General features: G+C 51.7%; 1 protein-coding gene across 13 annotated transcripts; it reads left to right on the top strand.

The window, feature by feature from the left end:
- SRRM2 (serine/arginine repetitive matrix 2) lies at nt 1-18383 on the top strand. Of its 13 annotated transcripts, none has more exons than XR_003793176.1 (15): nt 1-219; nt 3413-3686; nt 4581-4688; nt 4864-5028; nt 5205-5282; nt 5707-5769; nt 5853-5885; nt 6105-6155; nt 6320-6412; nt 7074-7272; nt 8586-15262; nt 16009-16293; nt 16609-17479; nt 17622-17729; nt 17824-18383. XR_003793176.1 is itself a non-coding variant. In XM_029220748.1 (15 exons), exons 2-15 carry the CDS (start codon nt 3445-3447, stop codon nt 17831-17833), a joined length of 8226 nt encoding a protein of 2741 aa, XP_029076581.1. In that variant the 5' UTR covers nt 1-219; nt 3413-3444; the 3' UTR covers nt 17834-18383. The 13 variants fall into 13 exon arrangements, 8 of the variants coding, with proteins under 8 accessions (XP_029076581.1, XP_029076580.1, XP_029076578.1 ...); XR_003793175.1 differs by having other exon boundaries at nt 17619-17729; XR_003793177.1 differs by lacking the exon at nt 17824-18383 and having other exon boundaries at nt 16609-17233; nt 17366-17479; nt 17619-17731.
- The last annotated feature ends 270 nt before the right edge of the window (nt 18384-18653 follow it).

The following is an 18653-nucleotide window of genomic DNA, read 5'->3' as shown; positions in this document are numbered from 1 at the left end:
CTGACGTGCAGCGCGGCCCAGGCGGGGTGCGAGTGGCGCAGTCGGAGTCCGCTGCGGCCCCGGAGGAAGCGAGGAGTCGGCGGTGTTGGCTGAGGCGGGCGGGCCGGCGAGCCAAGGCGGCGGCTCCAGGCCCCGAGGGACTCAGGACCTCGAGCAGCGGCAGCGGCAGCGGCAGCACCTCTCCCCCTCGGAGGCGGCGGGCGGAGGCGGCGGCGGCGGGTGAGAGAGCGCGCGAGCCGGGTGGGGGAGGGGCGGCGGCCCCGGCGCAAGGCCAAAGCGCGCGGAGAACGGCTCAGGCCGCCGCGCGCACGCGCGCTCGCCGCCCCTAGCTCGCGCGCGGACGTCCTTGCTGGTCTGCCTCCCCTCCCCCCTTCTCGCGGTTCTTGTCGCGCGCGGGCTTTTATTCTTCCCTCCCCCATGGCAACGGCGCGCGCCGCCGACTGCACTCGGGCTCGCGCGCGCTCTCGAGGGGGGAGCGCGCGACTCGGCTTCTCGCCTCCCCGACGCGTGCGGCGAGGAGGCTCTCCTGCAGCTGTCTTTGCCGACATTTTCTCGGCGAGGAGGGGGCTGCGGCGTCCGGGGCCCGCTGCCGGCTCCTTTCTCCCGCGCTTCTCCGGCGTCCGGCCTACCCGTCCCTCCCGGGGGCCTGGGGTCGGGCCCGGAGCCTCCCATACTATGGGGCGCCGCGCAGCCCCCTCCCTTATTTCTCAAGGCTGAAAATAGGCCTTGGCCGCTCAGCCAGTGCAGAGAAGGCCTTGAACTAGATGTCCGGGAGAGTTAGGCAGTTTGGATTCATTACTGTCTGTCATGAGGTATTAGGAAGAGAAGGATTCTAAACGTTTTTAAAAAAATTTACGTATTTGGTTTAGGTATGTAAAGGCAGATCACATGCTCCTTTCTTTCTTGCACTTTTTCATCATCTCCCCCAAAGTTGTGTTACGGCTGGGGAGGAGGCTGCCAGCCCTTCCTTGAGGAGAAAACGCTGGACTTTGTCATTATTTGGCACACAATTTTCTAGGCCTTGGTTTTCACTCGGACGCTTTTCTAAGATATCTTCTGGGTCAAAAATTGAAGAGTTGTGTTTCCTCTTGAGTGTGAGTCTAGGTCTCTACCTGAGCCAGTATTTTAGCTTCTGGCGTTTTATAGTGTCTCCTCAGCTACTACAGTGCCCCAGTGCTGAGCTTGTTGTGCTTATTACTTTTGCCCATTTTCTTGCACACTCTCCTCCCTTTTTGGTGCGTTTTTTTTCTTGACTACCATACTGAATTTCAAGACCCCTTTCTGCCTGGTTAGTTGGGCATCGTGATAATTTTCCAACAGAAAAAACTCCTTTTTGTCTTTTTTTTTTTTTTTTTTTGCAGCTTTTACTGTCAGCTTTTAGCTTGGGTGATTTTTGCATACCCACAGTCCTGGACCCCAGTTTAAGTGTCCTTACTTAGGTTTTGGTGATTGGTGTTTGTGTTGTTATTAATACACTTTTTGGTCCATCCATCCTTTTAGTGTTTTGAGCACTGTCTTAGATGCTGTGGTATTTCTGTTTGTTTGGGTTTTTTTTTTTTCCTTCTTTTTTGGCTCATTCCGTAAAAGTTCTCCAGTCTGTTGTGATTTAATATCCTTTGCTTAGCAGCTGCTGGTTATCCTTTTCCAGGGAGTGGGAGGATTATTGTGTGAGGTGGTATGGAAGTGTGGGTGAATGGTTAAGCTGAAGAATTGATTGCAGGTCAGAAGCGTTCTGCAAGGGAAGCAGAAACTGGGTAGGGTATAGAGAGCCAAAGAAGGCCTAGCTTTAGAATAGGGAGGAGAAAATTTAAGAAAATAAAAGTGAGGGTTGGAAGATTTCTTGTGCTGTAAAGAAATTTTTCATTTCTTTGCACAGTTCCATTTGCCTTTCATAGATTTAGCATCATTTGTCACTCCTTTAACCCAGTATTGTTGTTTCGTTTTGTTTTGCTTTCAGATCTCTAGAGTCTGCAACTGGGATTGGGCAGGGACCCAGCCTTAGAGTTGGGGGGTAAGGGGCTCCAAACTGTTCTAGAGTTGTCCTAGCTCCCTTTCATTCAGCATCTCCCTGTATGGTGGGGGGGGAGGGCTTTAGTACATTCTTCCAGGTATTTGTATGATGTTTCTTTCAGAATTTTTAAAATGAAGCCTTTTCTTTTATCCAGTTCTATGTTTTTCCCCTTTACTTTCACTAATCTCTCCACTTTGTTCCTTGGGTTCTTTCCTGGGATCATTTTCCCTCACACATTTCCCCATGTGAAACTATCTCGGACAGGATGAGTTGGAGAAAAAAACAGAGTACATGTAGCTGGAGAAAGGAATAGAGTGTACGTAGCCAAGAAATCTAATCAGTAAAACTAGGGTTAGAGGGCTCTTCAGAGTCATGCTGGGGTTGGGACAGATTGAGAGGATAGAACCTGGTAGGAGGCACGTGATAATGAGAGGGTTAAGGACGGCCTGGAAGAGAAAAACTAGGAAATGAGATAACGGGACTGTTAGGGAAAGTTGACAGTTTGACATTAATGAAAGTGAGGTATGAAGAGTGGGGGTTTTGTAAGTGTAGGGGAAGGAATGTAGAGAAGGTATGGGGACAGTTGGAACAGAGGAGGCTTGTTTGGTGTATTTAGAGCATTGAGTTGAAAATGTAATATTTTACAGGAGCTAGTGAGAGTTCGGTGAGCCACAAACCATGTGAGAAATCCTATTGGGAAGGAAATTGAAGGAATATATTATTAGTCAGGATAGTTGATTGGAAATGGCCCCTACTTAAGAGGTGAAGTATAAGAGGATTACATATCCAAAGTTCATGTGTTTCTGATGTGCATGCTGGCCTTTAGCCTGGGCCACGTTTTGGATATCTAGGGGCTGTTCAGTCAGATTGTATTCATAATTTCTGGCTACCTTCAGGGGAGCCTGAAATGCTTAGGTCAGTTCTTGAAGAGTCTAGACTTGGACTGCAGGCCTTTGGGTGCCACAGATCTTCGTTTGGTGTTTGTTGTGCCCTGTTCGGAGGCCTCAGTCAGTTGCCAGGGTTAGGAATTAGAGTAGTTGGTGAAGATACCAGTTGTGTATATTGGGGCTAAAGGAGAATAAAGAGAGTGTGTGGAGAAATTTGGGAGAAATGGGATCTTTGTTTTGGGTGGAAACAGGAAAGCTAGGTGAAAACAAGAGTGGCTCTTGGACATTGTGGGGAAAGGCTGTAAGAGCTGGGCTATGATTTGGTGGAAAGAAAGCAGTGCTGGAAGGATGAAGAACAGGTTTTTTTAGGAGACCAGGAGGATTATGCAGCTAAAGGAGGTTTAGTGTGGAGAGACATGTTGAAGTAGGGTTGAAGAAGAGCAGGGATTTGGGTGGTGGTAAGTGGCTAGTTTGGGGCCAGGGGCCTGACCCGTGTCTCCCCGCTCCCCTTCAGGAGCGGTGGTGCCCCACCCCGGGCACGGGGCCATGTACAACGGGATCGGGCTGCCGACGCCCCGGGGCAGCGGCACCAACGGCTACGTCCAGCGCAACCTGTCCCTGGTGCGGGGCCGCCGCGGTGAGCGGCCTGACTACAAGGGAGAGGAGGAACTGCGGCGCCTGGAGGCTGCCCTGGTGAAGCGGCCTAATCCTGACATCCTGGACCACGAGCGCAAGCGGCGCGTGGAGCTGCGATGCCTCGAGCTGGAGGAGATGATGGAAGAGCAGGGGTGAGGGAGGGCTGGGGGAGAGCCAAGCACTGAATGAGTGCAGAGCTGGGGGAGTTAGGTGGGATGTAGGGAGCTTAGGGCTGGTTGAAAGAGGCCTGGAGAGGACTTGTAGGTGGGGAGGAGGTAAAGGAGCTAGCGGATTGAAAGGAGTTAAGGGACAGTTCAAAGTGAGAGATGAGGAACCTGTGTCTGGGATATAAAAGGGAGCCTTTTATGAGATATTTAGATGGAGGCACATGGGGAAAGAGGGGGGCCATTGAGAAGCAAATATGTGCTTTAAGGGAGAGGTGGGGAAGCAGACCAGGGAAGAGACAAGAGCTAGCTAGGTAAGCTGATATGTGTTGTCATTGGTGGAGAAAAGGAAGGTAAATGGATTTAAGGATTGAGGCCTTGGACAGTAGCAAAGGCAGGAAAACAGGAATTGGAATAATACCCGGATAAAAGGGATCATGGGTTGGATAGGGAATTGAGATTTTGGAAAAGGAACCTATTAAGGCAGAAAACCTTTTAGAGCAGTGGTTTTCAAACTTCAGCAGTGGCGCCCGTTTCATATAATGCATGTTCCTTTGGAATCCCAGGAAATGAAAGACTTGTTCTTGTTGATTGGATTTGGGGAGGAACACCTGGAACTCTGCCTGCTTAACTTTCCTCTCTTGGCCCCTGGAGTGTAGCATGTTTAAAATCCACTGTTCTAGAGGGTGTAGTCAGTGGAGGGAAGAAAGATGACAGGAAAAGAGCAGGATTTAATAGAAGGGCCCTTTGGGTGACAGTGAGTGAAAAATTGTATGTGTGCATGGAAAGGGAAGGGATCCTGCTGGGAACGAGGGAACTGTAAACCTGGGACTGGGGAGAGTGTCTAGTCAACCTCTAACCCTGAAGGCTTTTGTTCTCCAGGTACGAGGAACAGCAAATTCAGGAAAAAGTGGCGACCTTTCGACTCATGTTGCTGGAGAAGGATGTGAACCCTGGGGGCAAGGAGGAGACCCCAGGGCAGAGGCCAGCGTGAGTGTTTCCCTCTCTCGATTTTCTCTGGACTCTATTCTGCTTTTGCTGTTCTCTCTGTTTAGTTTGGACTTTCTCCCTGCTCTTGTCTTCATTTTCTCATGGCTGTTTGTGTGAATATGACTCTGCATTTTGTTCTCTATCTCCTTTAGACCTTTGACATTTTCTCCTCTAGGGTAACGGAGACTCACCAGTTGGCAGAATTGAATGAGAAGAAGAACGAGCGACTCCGAGCTGCCTTTGGCATCAGTGATTCCTATGTGGATGGCAGCTCTTTTGATCCTCAGCGTCGTGCTCGAGAAGCTAAACAACCAGTTCCTGAGCCACCCAAACCTTACAGGTACACAAGACCAAGAAGCCAGTGTCAGTTTCTCTTCCTAATTCTAAGCACTGTGCTCCATTTTTTGTGTGTGGACTATGTCTTTTCAAATTCTTGAGATTCTGTTTTTCTGAAGTTGAAATGTCTAAGAAAGTTTGTCTTAGCACCCATCTCTGCCGTTTTTCATCTTTCCTCAGCCTTGTCCGGGAGTCTAGCAGTTCTCGCTCACCAACCCCAAAGCAAAAGAAGAAGAAAAAGAAGAAAGATAGAGGACGGTAAGTTAGTTGGAAAGCTATTCTAGTAGCCAGAGGACCAAACCTGTCATGTTTTTTCTCTCTCTCTGGAAAGAGAGTATTCTTATTTTTAGGAAGTAGGAGAGAGTTGTCAGAAAAGTCAGGGAAGAGGGAGTTACCATTCAGGTCTCAGCTGGTAGAAGAAATAATGTGTGCTGCTTCAGTGGGGAAGGGTTGATCAGCAGCATTTTGGAGTTAATGTTGTTCTTTCCATTTTGGGGTTTGTTGCTATATAATAGGGAGGTACCTACGCCTCTTGGAGAGTAAATAAGTTCTGGGCTTAGGTCGGCACGTTGGTGCTATTGGAGTTGTTCTGTGCTTTAGAAGCCTTTTTGGGGATGGATTATAAGTGGGTGGGCCAGGGAAGGAGGCAGGCTGAATGACCTGTTTCTGAACCCACATTTAGCAGGTCAGAGAGCAGCTCTCCTCGACGAGAGAGGAAGAAGAGCTCTAAGAAGAAGAAGCACAGGTATGAGGTGGGAATAATTGGAGAGGTTTGGTGAGTCCAGGCCTAGGTAAAAAATAATAATTTTACTTATTTTTTACCAACAGGTCAGAATCTGAATCCAAGAAAAGGAAGCATAGGTAAGAGCTCTTTGTGGCATAGGGAACATAGTGGCACATGGAGCGGTGAGCCATTGCTTGATGGCCTTGCTGGCTCTTTGGGGTTTTTTTTTTCTTGGGGTAAAGCTCAGTTCCTTGATCTCCTACTGTCAGTAACTCAGTTCTTTCTATTTTACTTTTCATTTTATTTCTTTCTTTAAAAATAATTTTTATTTTAAATAATTTTGCCTTATTTCTTAGGTCTCCTACTCCAAAGAGCAAACGTAAATCTAAGGACAAGAAACGGAAGCGGTGAGTGAATTAGAGGGGAATTTGCTTAGTGAGTAGATGAGTGCCACCTGGGGATAGGGCAGAATCAAATCACGTCCCTGACTGGTAAAAGGTTGAAGGGTGGATAAGGGGAACCCAGTGCAGGTGTGACAGCACCCTGAGCTGTGGTGGTGGTCTTCCTTCAGGTCTCGAAGTACAACACCAGCCCCCAAGAGCCGACGGGTGCACCGTTCAACTTCTGCAGACTCTGCTTCCTCTTCAGATACTTCCCGCAGTCGGTAAGGGGTGGTCCAGGAGGAAGGGAGGGAGAGGGACTTGTGGGTTAATCAATTTAATATTTATTGAGCGCCCACGGTGTGCTAGGCGCTGCACAGACCATTCGGAAGACACGGTCCCTGCCCTCTAGGAGCTGACAGGCTAAAGCAACAGGATGGACAGACATATACATTTCCCCTTCTCTTTTTTTTTTTGTTTTTTGTTTTTTGTTTTCTTTTGTTTGTGATTTTTTGTTTTGTTCTGATATATATGGACTGCCAGAATAGGGAGGGTGGTGGTTTGTTCGTGGTGTCTGGGGGAGGAAGGAATCCTTACCCTGGCTTCCTTAATCGGGGAAGGCTTCCTGAAGGAGGTGGGCTCAGAGGTGAGTTGTGAATGAAGCGGGTAGGGAATGGACTGGGTGGAGGGTTTTGGGAGGTTTGGGGGAGGTAAATATAAAGGGGTAGAGGGAGAACATTTTTGGGGACTGATGTTGAGAAGAGAAGGAGCAAAGTGAACTGGACTTGAATTTCAATATGAGTTACTTGAATCCTGTGAGTAAGAGAAGGTTCTTTGGAAGAGGGTTATATTGAAGAAAGGTGGATGGGAGCTGGGGAGGGGGTTTTCTGTTCTCCCCTGAACTGATTTTCTTCCTCTTTTCCCATCCTCAATTACCTCCCTCAGGTCTCGAAGTGCTGCAGCTAAAACCCATACTACTACCTTGACTGGGCGAAGTCCTTCCCCTGCTTCGGGGCGTCGAGGGGAGGGAGATGTACCATCCAGGGAACCAGGTATCACCAACATAGGGCAGCCTAGTAGCCCGGAGCCTTCTACAAAGCAGCCTAGCAGCCCTTATGAAGACAAAGATAAAGACAAGAAGGAGGTATGTTCCTGAGTTAATGGATATTCTTTGGTTTGCAAGGGCTGTGGATTCAGGATAGGTGTGTGAAGTTAAGGGAGAAGTAAGGTCCGGTTTTGTTTTTTGCATTCCTCTCAGTTATTCATAAAGTTCTCTTTTTTATTTGCAAATCCTTTAGAATTGTGGCTTTCAAACTTTACTGGGTGTTAGTAAGTTTTACATCATTGTCTTCTTTGTACTTATAAGTTGATAGAACTGGAACAAAAAAAATTTTTTGAACTACACCTAACTTTACTACTTATAGTGTTTCTAGTATCAGTTTCATTAAATGCTGGTTGTGGCTCATTAAAACTTTTCAACCCACTGGGTTGCTGCTTGCAGTCTGAAAACACAACTTTGGAAAGATCTATTCAGTACCTGTTCTTTTATACTTGCTATTAAAATTCAAGCTCTAGGGCTTCCCTGGTGGCGCAGTAGTTGAGAGTCCACCTGCCGATGCAAGGGACACGGGTTCATGCCCCGGTCCGGGAAGATCCCACATGCTGCGGAGCGGCTAGGCTCGTGAGCCATGGCCGTTGAGCCTGCGTGTCCGGAGCCTGTGCTCCGCAACAGGAGAGGCCACAACAGTGAGAGGCCTGTGTACCGCAAAGAAAAAAAAAAAAGAAATTCAAGTTCTAATCATGTTTTCTTACTTCAACAATCACAGTATAATTTTAATTGCTTTTTGCTATATTTGTAGCTCTCCTGTCTGTTTTCCATGTTACCCAGAGTTGGTTTTCCAAACTGCAAGTTGGATCATCTCAGAAACTTAATTTACTTCCTGTTGCTCTTGACTTTAATATTTAAAGCTTTTATAACTTGGTCTCTTTCTGTATTTCCCTGTACTTCATTCTGGTCTTTCTTATTCACATAAGTCACGTATTCAAATCTTTGTTTTTTTTTTCTTTTATTTTAACATAGTTATTTTTTAAGGGTGAAGTCAGTCATTTTGGGAAACTGCTTTATCTTTCCATTTAAAAATACCTTCTTTTTTGCACTCAGCATTTTGTAATGGTTGTCTGTTGTGAAATATAGTACATTAGTTTGCATTATGTTTTTTCTCTGGATAGAAGACTCGAGATTGTAGATTCTGTTTTCGTACGTTTCTCACTGTGTTTTATATTATGTGATCTCTTGTTATTGAATGAATGTGACTGCCTGTGGTGAGGAGAAGGACCAGTTGGTATAATGGGGTGCATAGAGGAAAAGTTTCATAGGAAAGGGTGTTGGGATCTTACAGGTGATAGGAAGTTTTGGTGCTTACATATCCGTATCCTTACTCTTTTTTCCACTCTTAGAAATCTGCAGTTCAACCTAGCCCCTCTCCGGAAAGGAGCAGCACAGGGCCAGAACTACCTGCTCCCACTCTGCTCCTTGCTGAGCAATATGGCGGCTCCCCACAACCCCTTGCAACAACCCCCTTAAGTCAGGAGCCAGTGAACCCCCCTTCTGAGGCTTCTCCAGCCCAGGGCCATTCACCACCTAAGTCTCCTGAGAAACCTCCCCAATCTTCTTCAGAGAGCGGCCCGCCCTCCCCTCAACCTACCAAAGTTTCTCGGCACGCCAGCTCTTCCCCTGAAAGTCCTAAACCTACACCAGCTCCTGGGTCCCGCCGAGATATTTCTTCTTCTCCTGCATCCAAGAGTCGCTCACATGGCCGAACAAAACGGGATAAGTCACATTCTCATACTCCTTCTCATAGAGTGGGGAGGTCCCGTAGTCCTACCACTAAGAGGGGGCGGTCTCGGTCTCGAACCCCTACCAAGAGAGGTCATTCTCGGTCCCGGTCACCTCAGTGGCGTAGGTCCCGGTCTGCACAGAGGTGGGGACGATCTAGGAGCCCCCAGCGACGTGGCCGCTCTAGGTCTCCTCAGCGACCAGGCTGGTCCAGGAGCAGAAATACACAGAGAAGAGGCAGGTCTAGGTCAGCAAGACGAGGCAGGTCACACTCTAGATCCCCTGCAACTAGGGGCAGATCTCGTTCTAGAACACCCGCCCGGAGGGGCAGATCTCGGTCTAGGACACCTGCCAGGCGGAGGTCACGATCTAGAACACCCACTAGGCGCAGGTCTCGGTCTAGAACACCAGCCCGGAGGGGCAGGTCTCGGTCTAGAACACCTGCTAGGCGCAGATCTAGGACCCGATCACCAGTACGACGGAGGTCTCGTAGTAGATCGCTAGCCAGGAGAAGTGGCAGGTCACGCTCTAGGACCCCAGCCAGGCGTGGGCGGTCACGCTCCAGAACCCCAGCCAGGCGTGGGCGGTCGCGCTCCAGAACCCCAGCTAGACGAAGTGGCCGGTCACGCTCTAGAACACCAACCAGGAGAGGGAGATCTCAGTCTAGGACACCAGCAAGACGAGGAAGATCCCGTAGTAGAAGTCTAGTTAGACGGGGAAGATCTCACTCTAGAACACCACAAAGAAGGGGCAGGTCTGGCTCATCATCAGAGCGGAAGAACAAATCCAGAGCATCACAGAGAAGGAGCAGGTCCAACTCAAGCCCAGAAATGAAGAAATCTCGAGTTTCTTCGAGGCGGAGCAGGTCTCTCTCTTCACCAAGGTCCAAAGTAAAATCCCGCTTGTCTTTGAGGCGAAGCCTTTCAGGGTCCTCTCCATGCCCTAAACAAAAGTCTCAGACACCACCAAGGCGCAGTCGCTCCGGATCATCCCAACCTAAAGCTAAATCTAGAACACCACTAAGGCGAAGTCGCTCTGGTTCTTCTCCGCCTCCTAATCAGAAATCTAAAACGCCATCAAGACAAAGTCATTCCAGTTCATCTCCTCAACCTAACGTGAAATCTGGAACACCAAGGCAAGAGTCTGTAACAAGTCCCCAGGTAAATGAACAATCTGCAACACCACAAAGGCAGAGCCGTTCTGAATCATCACCTGACCCTGAGGTGAAGTCTAGGACCCCTTCGAGACATAGCTGCTCTGGGTCTTCTCCTTCTAGAGTGAAATCTAGCACACCTCCAAGACGGAGCCGATCTGGGTCATCATCTCCACAACCCAAAATGAAAGCAGTAACGTCACCAATCCAAAGCCATTCTGGCTTCTCTTCTCCAAGTCCTAGTAGAGTGACATCTAAAACACCTTCAAGGCAAAGCAGATCAGAGTCTCCATGCTCCAAGACAGAATCTAGATCGTTGCAAAGACACAGCCATTCTAGATCCTCCTCTCCAGATACCAAAGTGAAACCTGGAACACCACCAAGACAGAGTCACTCAGGGTCTACTTCGCCGTGCCCCAAAGCAAAGCCCCAAACTCCACCAGGGCATAATCTTCCTGGATCAAAGTCACCATGTTCCCAAGAGAAGTCTAAAGATACATCAGCACAGAGTTGCTCTGGATTTTTCTCCCTCTGTCCAGGAGTAAAGTCCTGCACACCACCCTCAGCTCTGCAACAGAAAGGACAATCTCCAACTTCACCAGACTCCACATCTGGTACTTCAAGTCCAGAAATGAGGCAGAGTCATTCTGAATCTCCATATCTGCAGACCAAATCTCAGACAACTCCTAAGGGTGGCCAATCCAGGTCCTCATCTCCAATCACTGAGCTGGCACCCAGATCTCCAACAAGACAAGATAGAAGTGAATTGTCAGAAGGTCCTAGGCTGAAATCTGGAATGTCTTCTGAGCAGAGCGGGTCCCAGTCTGACTCTTCCCTATATCCTGCAGTGGACTCTAAATCTCTTCTGGGGCAGAGTAGATTGGAGCCTTCTGAATCAAAAGAAAAAACGAGCTTACTCCTTCAGGAGGATGTTGCATCATCTCCAAGACCAAGAGACAAATTGAGTCCTCCTTCTGTGCAGGATAGGCCTGAGTCCTCACCAGTACTCAGAGACACCCCTAGAACTCCATCAAGGGAAAGAGGTGGTGTTGAGTCATCTCCAGATACAAAAGACCGAAGTAGTGCATTAACTAAGCCAAGCCAAGATGAGGAATTAATGGAGGTGGTAGAGAAATCTGAAGAATCCTTAAACCAGGTCCTGCCCCATTTGTCTCCAGAACTTAAAGAAATGGCTGGAAGTAACTTTGAATCATCACCTGAAATAGAAGAAAGATCTGCCATGTCTTTGACTCTTGACCAAAACCAGTCACAGGCTTCTTTGGTAGAAGTCCCTGCAGTGGCCTCAGCTTGGAGCGGGCCACACTTTTCTCCAGAACATAAAGAACTGTCTGACTCTCCTCCCAGAGAGAATAGCTTTGGATCACCTTTAGAATTTAGAAACTCTGGCCCTCTTGCAGAAATGAATACTGGATTTTCTCCTGAGATTAAAGATTTGAATGGACCTTTTCCTAATCAGCTGGAGACAGATCCATCTCTAGATGTGAAAGAACAATCAACAAGGTCCTCTAGACACAGCAGTTCTGAGTTATCCCCAGATGTGGTAGAAAAAGCAGGAATGTCTTCAAATCAGAGTGTCTCTTCGCCAGTACTTGATGCTATACCTAGAACACCCTCAAGGGAAAGAAGTAGTTCTGCATCTTCTGAAATGAAGGATGGTTTACCCAGAACCCCCTCAAGGAGAAGCAGGTCTGGGTCTTCCCCAGGACTTAGAGATGGGTCTGGGACTCCCTCAAGGCACAGCCTATCTGGGTCGTCTCCTGGAATGAAAGATATACCTAGAACACCATCCAGGGGAAGGAGTGAATGTGATTCCTCTCCAGAAGCAAAAGCTTTGCCTCAGACTCCTAGGCCAAGGAGTCATTCTCCATCATCCCCGGAGCTCAACAATAAGTGTCTTACCCCCCAGAGAGAAAGAAGTGGGTCAGAGTCATCAGTTGAACAAAAGACTGTGACTAGTACTCCTCTTGGGCAGAGACGTCGGTCTGGATCTTCTCAAGAACTTGATGGGAAACCCAGTTCATCGCCTCAGGAGAGAAGTGAGTCAGACTCTTCTCCAGATTCTAAAGCTAAGACACGAATGCCACTTAGACAAAGGAGTCACTCTGGATCATCTCCAGAGGTGGACAGCAAATCCCGGCCTTCTCCTCGGCGTAGTAGGTCTGGCTCATCCCCTGAAGTTAAAGATAAGCCAAGAGCAGTACCCAGGGCACAGAGTGGTTCTGATTCCTCTCCTGAACCCAAGGCTCCTGTCCCTCGGGTCCTTCCAAGACGAAGCAGATCAGGTTCATCAAGCAAAGGCAGAGGCCCTTCGCCTGAAGGAAGCAGCAGTTCTGAGTCCTCTCCAGAACACCCACCCAAATCCAGAACTACTAGAAGAAGTTCTAGGTCATCACCAGAGCCCAAGACCAAGTCTCGTACTCCCCCTCGCCGTCGCAGCTCTCGATCATCTCCTGAGCTGACTAGGAAGGCCAGGCTCTCCCGTAGAAGCCGTTCTGCATCATCCTCACCAGAGACCCGCTCTAGAACTCCCCCAAGACGCCGAAGAAGTCCCTCAGTGTCTTCCCCAGAGCCAGCCGAAAAGTCAAGATCCTCACGCCGGCGGCGTTCAGCTTCATCTCCACGCACTAAGACAACTTCAAGGAGAGGCCGTTCTCCTTCACCAAAGCCTCGTGGGCTGCAGAGGTCCCGTTCCCGCTCGAGGAGGGAGAAAACCAGAACAACCCGTCGTCGAGATAGGTCTGGATCTTCTCAGTCAACCTCTCGGAGAAGACAGCGGAGCCGGTCAAGGTCTCGGGTTACTCGGCGTCGCAGGGGAGGCTCCGGTTACCATTCAAGGTCTCCTGCCCGGCAGGAGAGTTCCAGAACCTCCTCTAGACGCCGAAGAGGCCGCTCTCGGACACCCCCAACCAGTCGGAAGCGTTCCCGCTCACGCACATCACCAGCCCCGTGGAAACGCTCCAGGTCTCGGGCCTCTCCAGCCACTCACCGGCGATCCAGGTCCAGAACACCCCTGGTTAGCCGACGGAGGTCCAGGTCTCGAACTTCACCAGTCAGCCGGAGGCGATCAAGGTCCAGGACATCGGTGACCAGACGAAGATCTCGATCAAGAGCTTCCCCAGTGAGTCGAAGGCGATCTAGGTCCAGAACACCACCAGTAACCCGCCGTCGTTCAAGGTCCAGAACACCGACTCGCCGACGCTCCCGTTCTAGGACTCCACCAGTGACTCGGAGAAGGTCCAGATCTAGGACCCCACCAGTAACCAGAAGGCGATCTCGAAGCAGAACCTCCCCTATCACTCGCAGAAGATCAAGATCCAGAACATCCCCGGTCACCCGAAGGAGGTCAAGATCTCGCACGTCTCCGGTAACTCGAAGGAGGTCTCGCTCTCGAACCTCTCCAGTGACACGCCGCCGATCTAGGTCCCGAACTCCTCTAGCTCTTCGGCGCCGCTCTAGGTCTCGAACCCCATTGTTAGCACGCAAGCGTTCTCGAAGTCGCTCACCACTTGCTATTCGCCGCCGTTCTAGGTCCCGTACTCCACGAACAACTCGGGGCAAACGGTCCTTAACAAGATCTCCTCCAGCTATCCGCAGGCGTTCTGCGTCTGGAAGCAGTTCTGATCGTTCACGTTCTGCTACTCCTCCAGCAACAAGAAATCATTCTGGTTCTCGGACACCTCCAGTAGCGCTCAATAGCTCCAGAATGAGCTGCTTCAGTCGTCCTAGCATGTCACCAACTCCTCTTGACCGCTGTAGATCACCTGGAATGCTTGAGCCCCTTGGCAGCTCTAGAACACCCATGTCTGTCCTGCAGCAAGCTGGTGGTTCCATGATGGATGGTCCAGGTCCCCGAATTCCTGACCACCCGAGAACGTCTGTGCCAGAAAACCATGCTCAGTCTAGAATTGCACTTGCCCTGACAGCTATCAGTCTTGGCACCGCTCGGCCTCCTCCGTCCATGTCTGCAGCTGGCCTTGCTGCAAGAATGTCCCAGGTTCCAGCTCCAGTGCCTCTCATGAGTCTCAGAACAGCCCCAGCTGCCAGCCTTGCCAGCAGGATTCCTGCAGCCTCTGCAGCAGCCATGAACCTGGCCAGCGCCAGGGCACCTGCCATCCCAACCGCAGTAAACCTGGCTGACTCAAGAACGCCAGCTGCAGCAGCAGCCATGAACTTGGCCAGCCCCAGAACAGCAGTGGCACCTTCGGCCGTGAACCTTGCTGACCCTCGTACCCCCACAGCGCCAGCTGTGAACCTGGCAGGAGCCAGAACCCCAGCTGCTTTGGCAGCTTTGAGTCTCACGGGTTCTGGCACAGCCCCGACTGCTGCAAACTATCCGTCTAGCTCCAGAACACCGCAGGCTCCAGCCCCTGCAAACCTGGTGGGTCCTAGATCTACACATGCCACAGCTCCTGTGAATATTGCCAGCTCAAGAACCCCTCCAGCCTTGGCCCCTGCAAATCTCACTAGTGCTAGAATGGCTCCAGCCTTGTCTGGTGCAAACCTCACCAGCCCTAGGGTGCCCCTCTCTGCCTATGAGCGCGTTAGTGGCAGAACCTCACCACCACTCCTTGACCGAGCCAGGTCCAGAACCCCACCAGGAGGCCCAGGCTCCAGAACCCCACCATCTGCCCCAAGCCAGTCTAGAATGACATCTGAGCGGGCTCCCTCTCCTGCCTCTAGAATGGTACAGGCTTCCTCACAGTCAGTTCTTCCTCCAGCTCAGGATCGGCCTAGGTCCCCTGTGCCATCTGCTTTTTCTGACCAGTCCCGATCTTTGCTTGCCCAGACCACCCCTGTAGCAGGGTCTCAGTCCCTTTCCTCTGGAACGGTGGCAAAGACCACATCCTCTGCTGGTGACCACGATGGCATGCTCTCTGGCCCCGTCCCTGGGGTGTTCCACCCAGAGGGTGGGGAACCAACTGCCTCTATGGAGGCCCAGCAGCCTTCTGCTTTGGCTGCCCTGCAGCCAGCAAAGGAGCGGCGGAGTTCGTCCTCCTCGTCCTCCTCTAGCTCCTCCTCTTCATCGTCGTCGTCATCGTCGTCGTCGTCCTCCTCCTCTGGCTCCAGTTCTAGCGACTCGGAGGGCTCTAGCCTTCCCACTCAACCTGAGGTAGTACTGAAGAGGTGAGAGGACTTTTAGAACTCTTCTACGGGGAAGGTTTTGGGGATGGTTGGTGGGGGTGGGGAGGGAGAAGCCCTATCCAGAGGTTCTTGGCTCTCTGAGGAGGTATGGGGACCATGATCCTTAAGCTGGGGGTAGAAGAGAATGCCGGGGTGGGGGTTAACGGGGGGGGAGGAATGGGACAGGTAAAAGTCTCCGAAGGTTAATTCTCTAGAGGATAATGATAAGTTTTCCGTCTCTACAGAGGACAGAACTAGAGGAAATGGACTTAATTTTACAGCAGGAGGGATGGCAGTTAGACCTCAAGAGGAACTCCCTGGGCTGGAAGGATCTTCAGAGGTCATCCTATCCCTCTCCCTGCCTCCAGGCAGGACGGCCCCTCCCCCAGCCAACCCACACACACAGAGGCCTCCCCATGCTGTGGCCGTCCTCTCTGAGGACGGAGAGGACGGAGACCACCCAGCCTGGCTTCCACACCTGAGCCCAGGGACCTTATTCCTCCATCAGGGACATTCTTGAGGTTTAACCTTGATCCCTTTTGCTGCGGGCCCCAGCCTGTTGCTTGTGTTAGCAGAGGTTGGGTCAGTTGGGGCCACTGCTCTCCAGAGAATGCACTCACTGGCTCTCGGTTTGGAGAGCTCCGGGCCTTTCTCAGGCACCCCTCCCCCACTGCCGTTCCTCCAGGCCAAGGAAGGTAGGGTTGGGGCTGGGGCAGCTTGTCTCCTTGTGACGCCCTCTTCTCCCACAGGGTCCCCAGCCCCGCCCCAGCCCCAAAGGAGGCTGTTCGAGAGGGCCGTCCTCAGGAACCGACCCCAGCCAAGCGGAAGAGGCGTTCTAGCAGCTCCAGTTCCAGCAGCAGCTCCTCCTCTTCATCGTCCTCTTCTTCCTCCTCTTCCTCCTCCTCCTCCTCCTCTTCCTCTTCTTCGTCTTCCTCTTCTTCCTCTACTTCTTCCTCCCCCTCCCCTGCTAAGCCTGGCCCTCAGGCCTTGCCCAAACCTGCAAGCCCCAAGAAGCCACCCCCTGGCGAGCGGAGGTGAGTGCTGCCTTGCTTGAGAAGGAAGGGGTGGGGTGTGACCCTGGGTTGTGAGATCCCTGCTGGACTGTGGTGTCTGCTGGTACAGTAGGAGTGGGGCTCTCCTCTCCCTGCTTACTCTGTTGTGCCCTGTTCTGGCAGAGGGCTGTCATCCAAGTGGGTGCTCAAGCCAGAATTGGGGAGTCCTAGGTTCCTTCCTCTCCCTGCCCCTGACATGCAGCCTGGTCCCAGGTTCCAGGGATTCTAGCTTTTAAGTCTCCCCGTTGCTACTGCCAGGGTCTGGCCACCGTCATCTTCTCCCGACTCTATCCACAGCCTCTTCCCTGTCTCCCTGCCTCCACGCCATTCTCTTCCACACGTAGCCAGAGGGATCTTTCTAAAACGCACATCTGGTTACTCCCTTCACAAATCCTTCCGGGACGCCCTGTGGCCTGCAGGATAAAGCCCCACCTCTGCGGGAATGGCGTGTGAGGCTCTTCACCAACTGGCCTTGCCTGCCCTGTGTTCTCCTCTCCTGCCCGCCCCCACACATGCCCTGTGCTCCAGCCACACTCAGCAGCGCCTTGCAGTCTAAGGAGAACCCCATGCCTTTGGACATGCTGTTCCTCCTGCCTGGAATTCCCTTGTCCGCCTGGTGAACTCCTCGTTCTGCAAGACTCCGCTCAAACAGCACCTTCAAGAAGACTACCCTGCCCCTTCCCTGCCCTGCCCCATGTCTCCCTCCCCTGGGTCCCCAGACCCCATGTACATCGGTCCTGTGGGGCTGCTTCCCACACGTTGGGCCAAGCGAGCCTCCCTTGGCCTTCCTTCACCATCAGACTGAGCCCCTCCAAGGGCAGGGACTGTCTTTATCTTTGCCTCCCCCGCTGCACCCCGTGCCCCGCCTGTTGGGGTACTCGGTGGATGGTGTGCGGGCGGATGGGTGAGTGAGCGGATGAAGGTGGGTCTGAGGTTGGCCCTGCGTGGTATGAGGTTTGGTGGTCAGGACCTGGGGTGGGGTGGGGGTGGTCCTGAGTGCTGGCTTGTGGGTTTGAAAGAGTGTGGCACTATGGGGACCTACTCTGATCCCCAGGTCCCGCAGCCCCCGGAAGCCAATAGACTCCCTCCGGGACTCCCGGTCCCTCAGCTACTCGCCTGCGGAGCGCCGCCGCCCCTCACCCCAGCCCTCACCGCGGGACCAGCAGAGGTAGGGTTGCCAGTGTGTGCTGTCCTGCCAGTAGCTCAGTCTGGCTGCCACTGATTTCTGCAAAATAAGTTCTAAGGCTCCAAGGTACCAAGGGTTGGTGGTGTCCTGTGTGTGGTCTCATGTCTGTCCTTCATTGTAGCAGCAGTGAACGGGGTTCCCGGAGAAGCCAGCGTGGGGACAGCCACTCCCCGGGCCACAAGCGCAGGAGGGAAACGCCCAGCCCCCGCTCTGTGCGGCACCGTTCCTCCAGGTATGTGTCTTTGTCACACTCTAGGGCTGGGCTCACTTCTGAGAGCTCCAGGGCTGGCTGGGGCCTCTGCATTGATTATTCTCTTCCATTTCAGGTCTCCGTGAATCTTTTTTGGGGAATTCCACCATACCCCAAGTTCTGGAGCCACAGGACGTGCCCCCTTTCTCCCCAACAGAGCCGTGGGAGGAGGTCTTTGTCTGTCCTCCCCCCCAACCCTGGCAGCATCCTGGGGGGAGGGCTCCCTTCTTTCCCTCCCTCTTTTTTTTTTTCTTTGTTCTGTGAAATGTTAATCTCTGTGAGTTTTTCCTGGTTCACATGTTTTGGGGGGTTTGGGGTGGGTGGGAATGAGAATGGGAGTTGCGGGAGGGGAGGATACAGTGGGGACTCCCAGGTCTTGACTCAGAAAGGATCTGGGAGGCACTGCCCCCCTTTTAGCCCCGAGTTCTTGGGGGGATGATGGTTTGGTACTTGCGGACCTGTGTGAGGTATACCTGGAAAAAAGGGGCAGTTGATTAGTTGGCTCCTCTTGGCCTCCCAGTGAGGTTGTGGCCCCTCCCCCCCAACTTTTCTTCACGTTTCTTAAAGGCATTTTGGTTTTTTAAAATCTGTACAGCAAGAGCAACTTTTTCTGTCAAATAAAAACGAGAAATGCAGGAATTGGGTCTATAGATTGTTTATTATGGGTGGGGAGAGTTAGGAGAGGAGCTGCCCTTATTCTGTGGCTGCATCCCTCTTGCAAGGGGCATACCTTGGAGGAGCCTTATGGGGTGGCTCTAGGCTGTGGATCCCCCACAGAACCCACTCAAATCAACACGCTTGTTCCAGATGGGAGCCAGCATGCTCATGCTAGGAGGGGGCTGGCCACTCTGAAGAAACAAAGCCTCTAAACCTTTTATCCCCAGGCTGAGCAGAAGGCTGGCCTGG

Source organism: Monodon monoceros, unplaced genomic scaffold, assembly GCF_005190385.1.
Source record: "Monodon monoceros isolate NGI ecotype Baffin Bay Population unplaced genomic scaffold, NGI_Narwhal_1 Super_Scaffold_13, whole genome shotgun sequence".
NCBI lineage: Eukaryota > Metazoa > Chordata > Mammalia > Artiodactyla > Monodontidae > Monodon > Monodon monoceros.
Note: the sequence above shows the minus strand (reverse complement) of the source record. Positions and strands in the feature narration are given on the sequence as shown.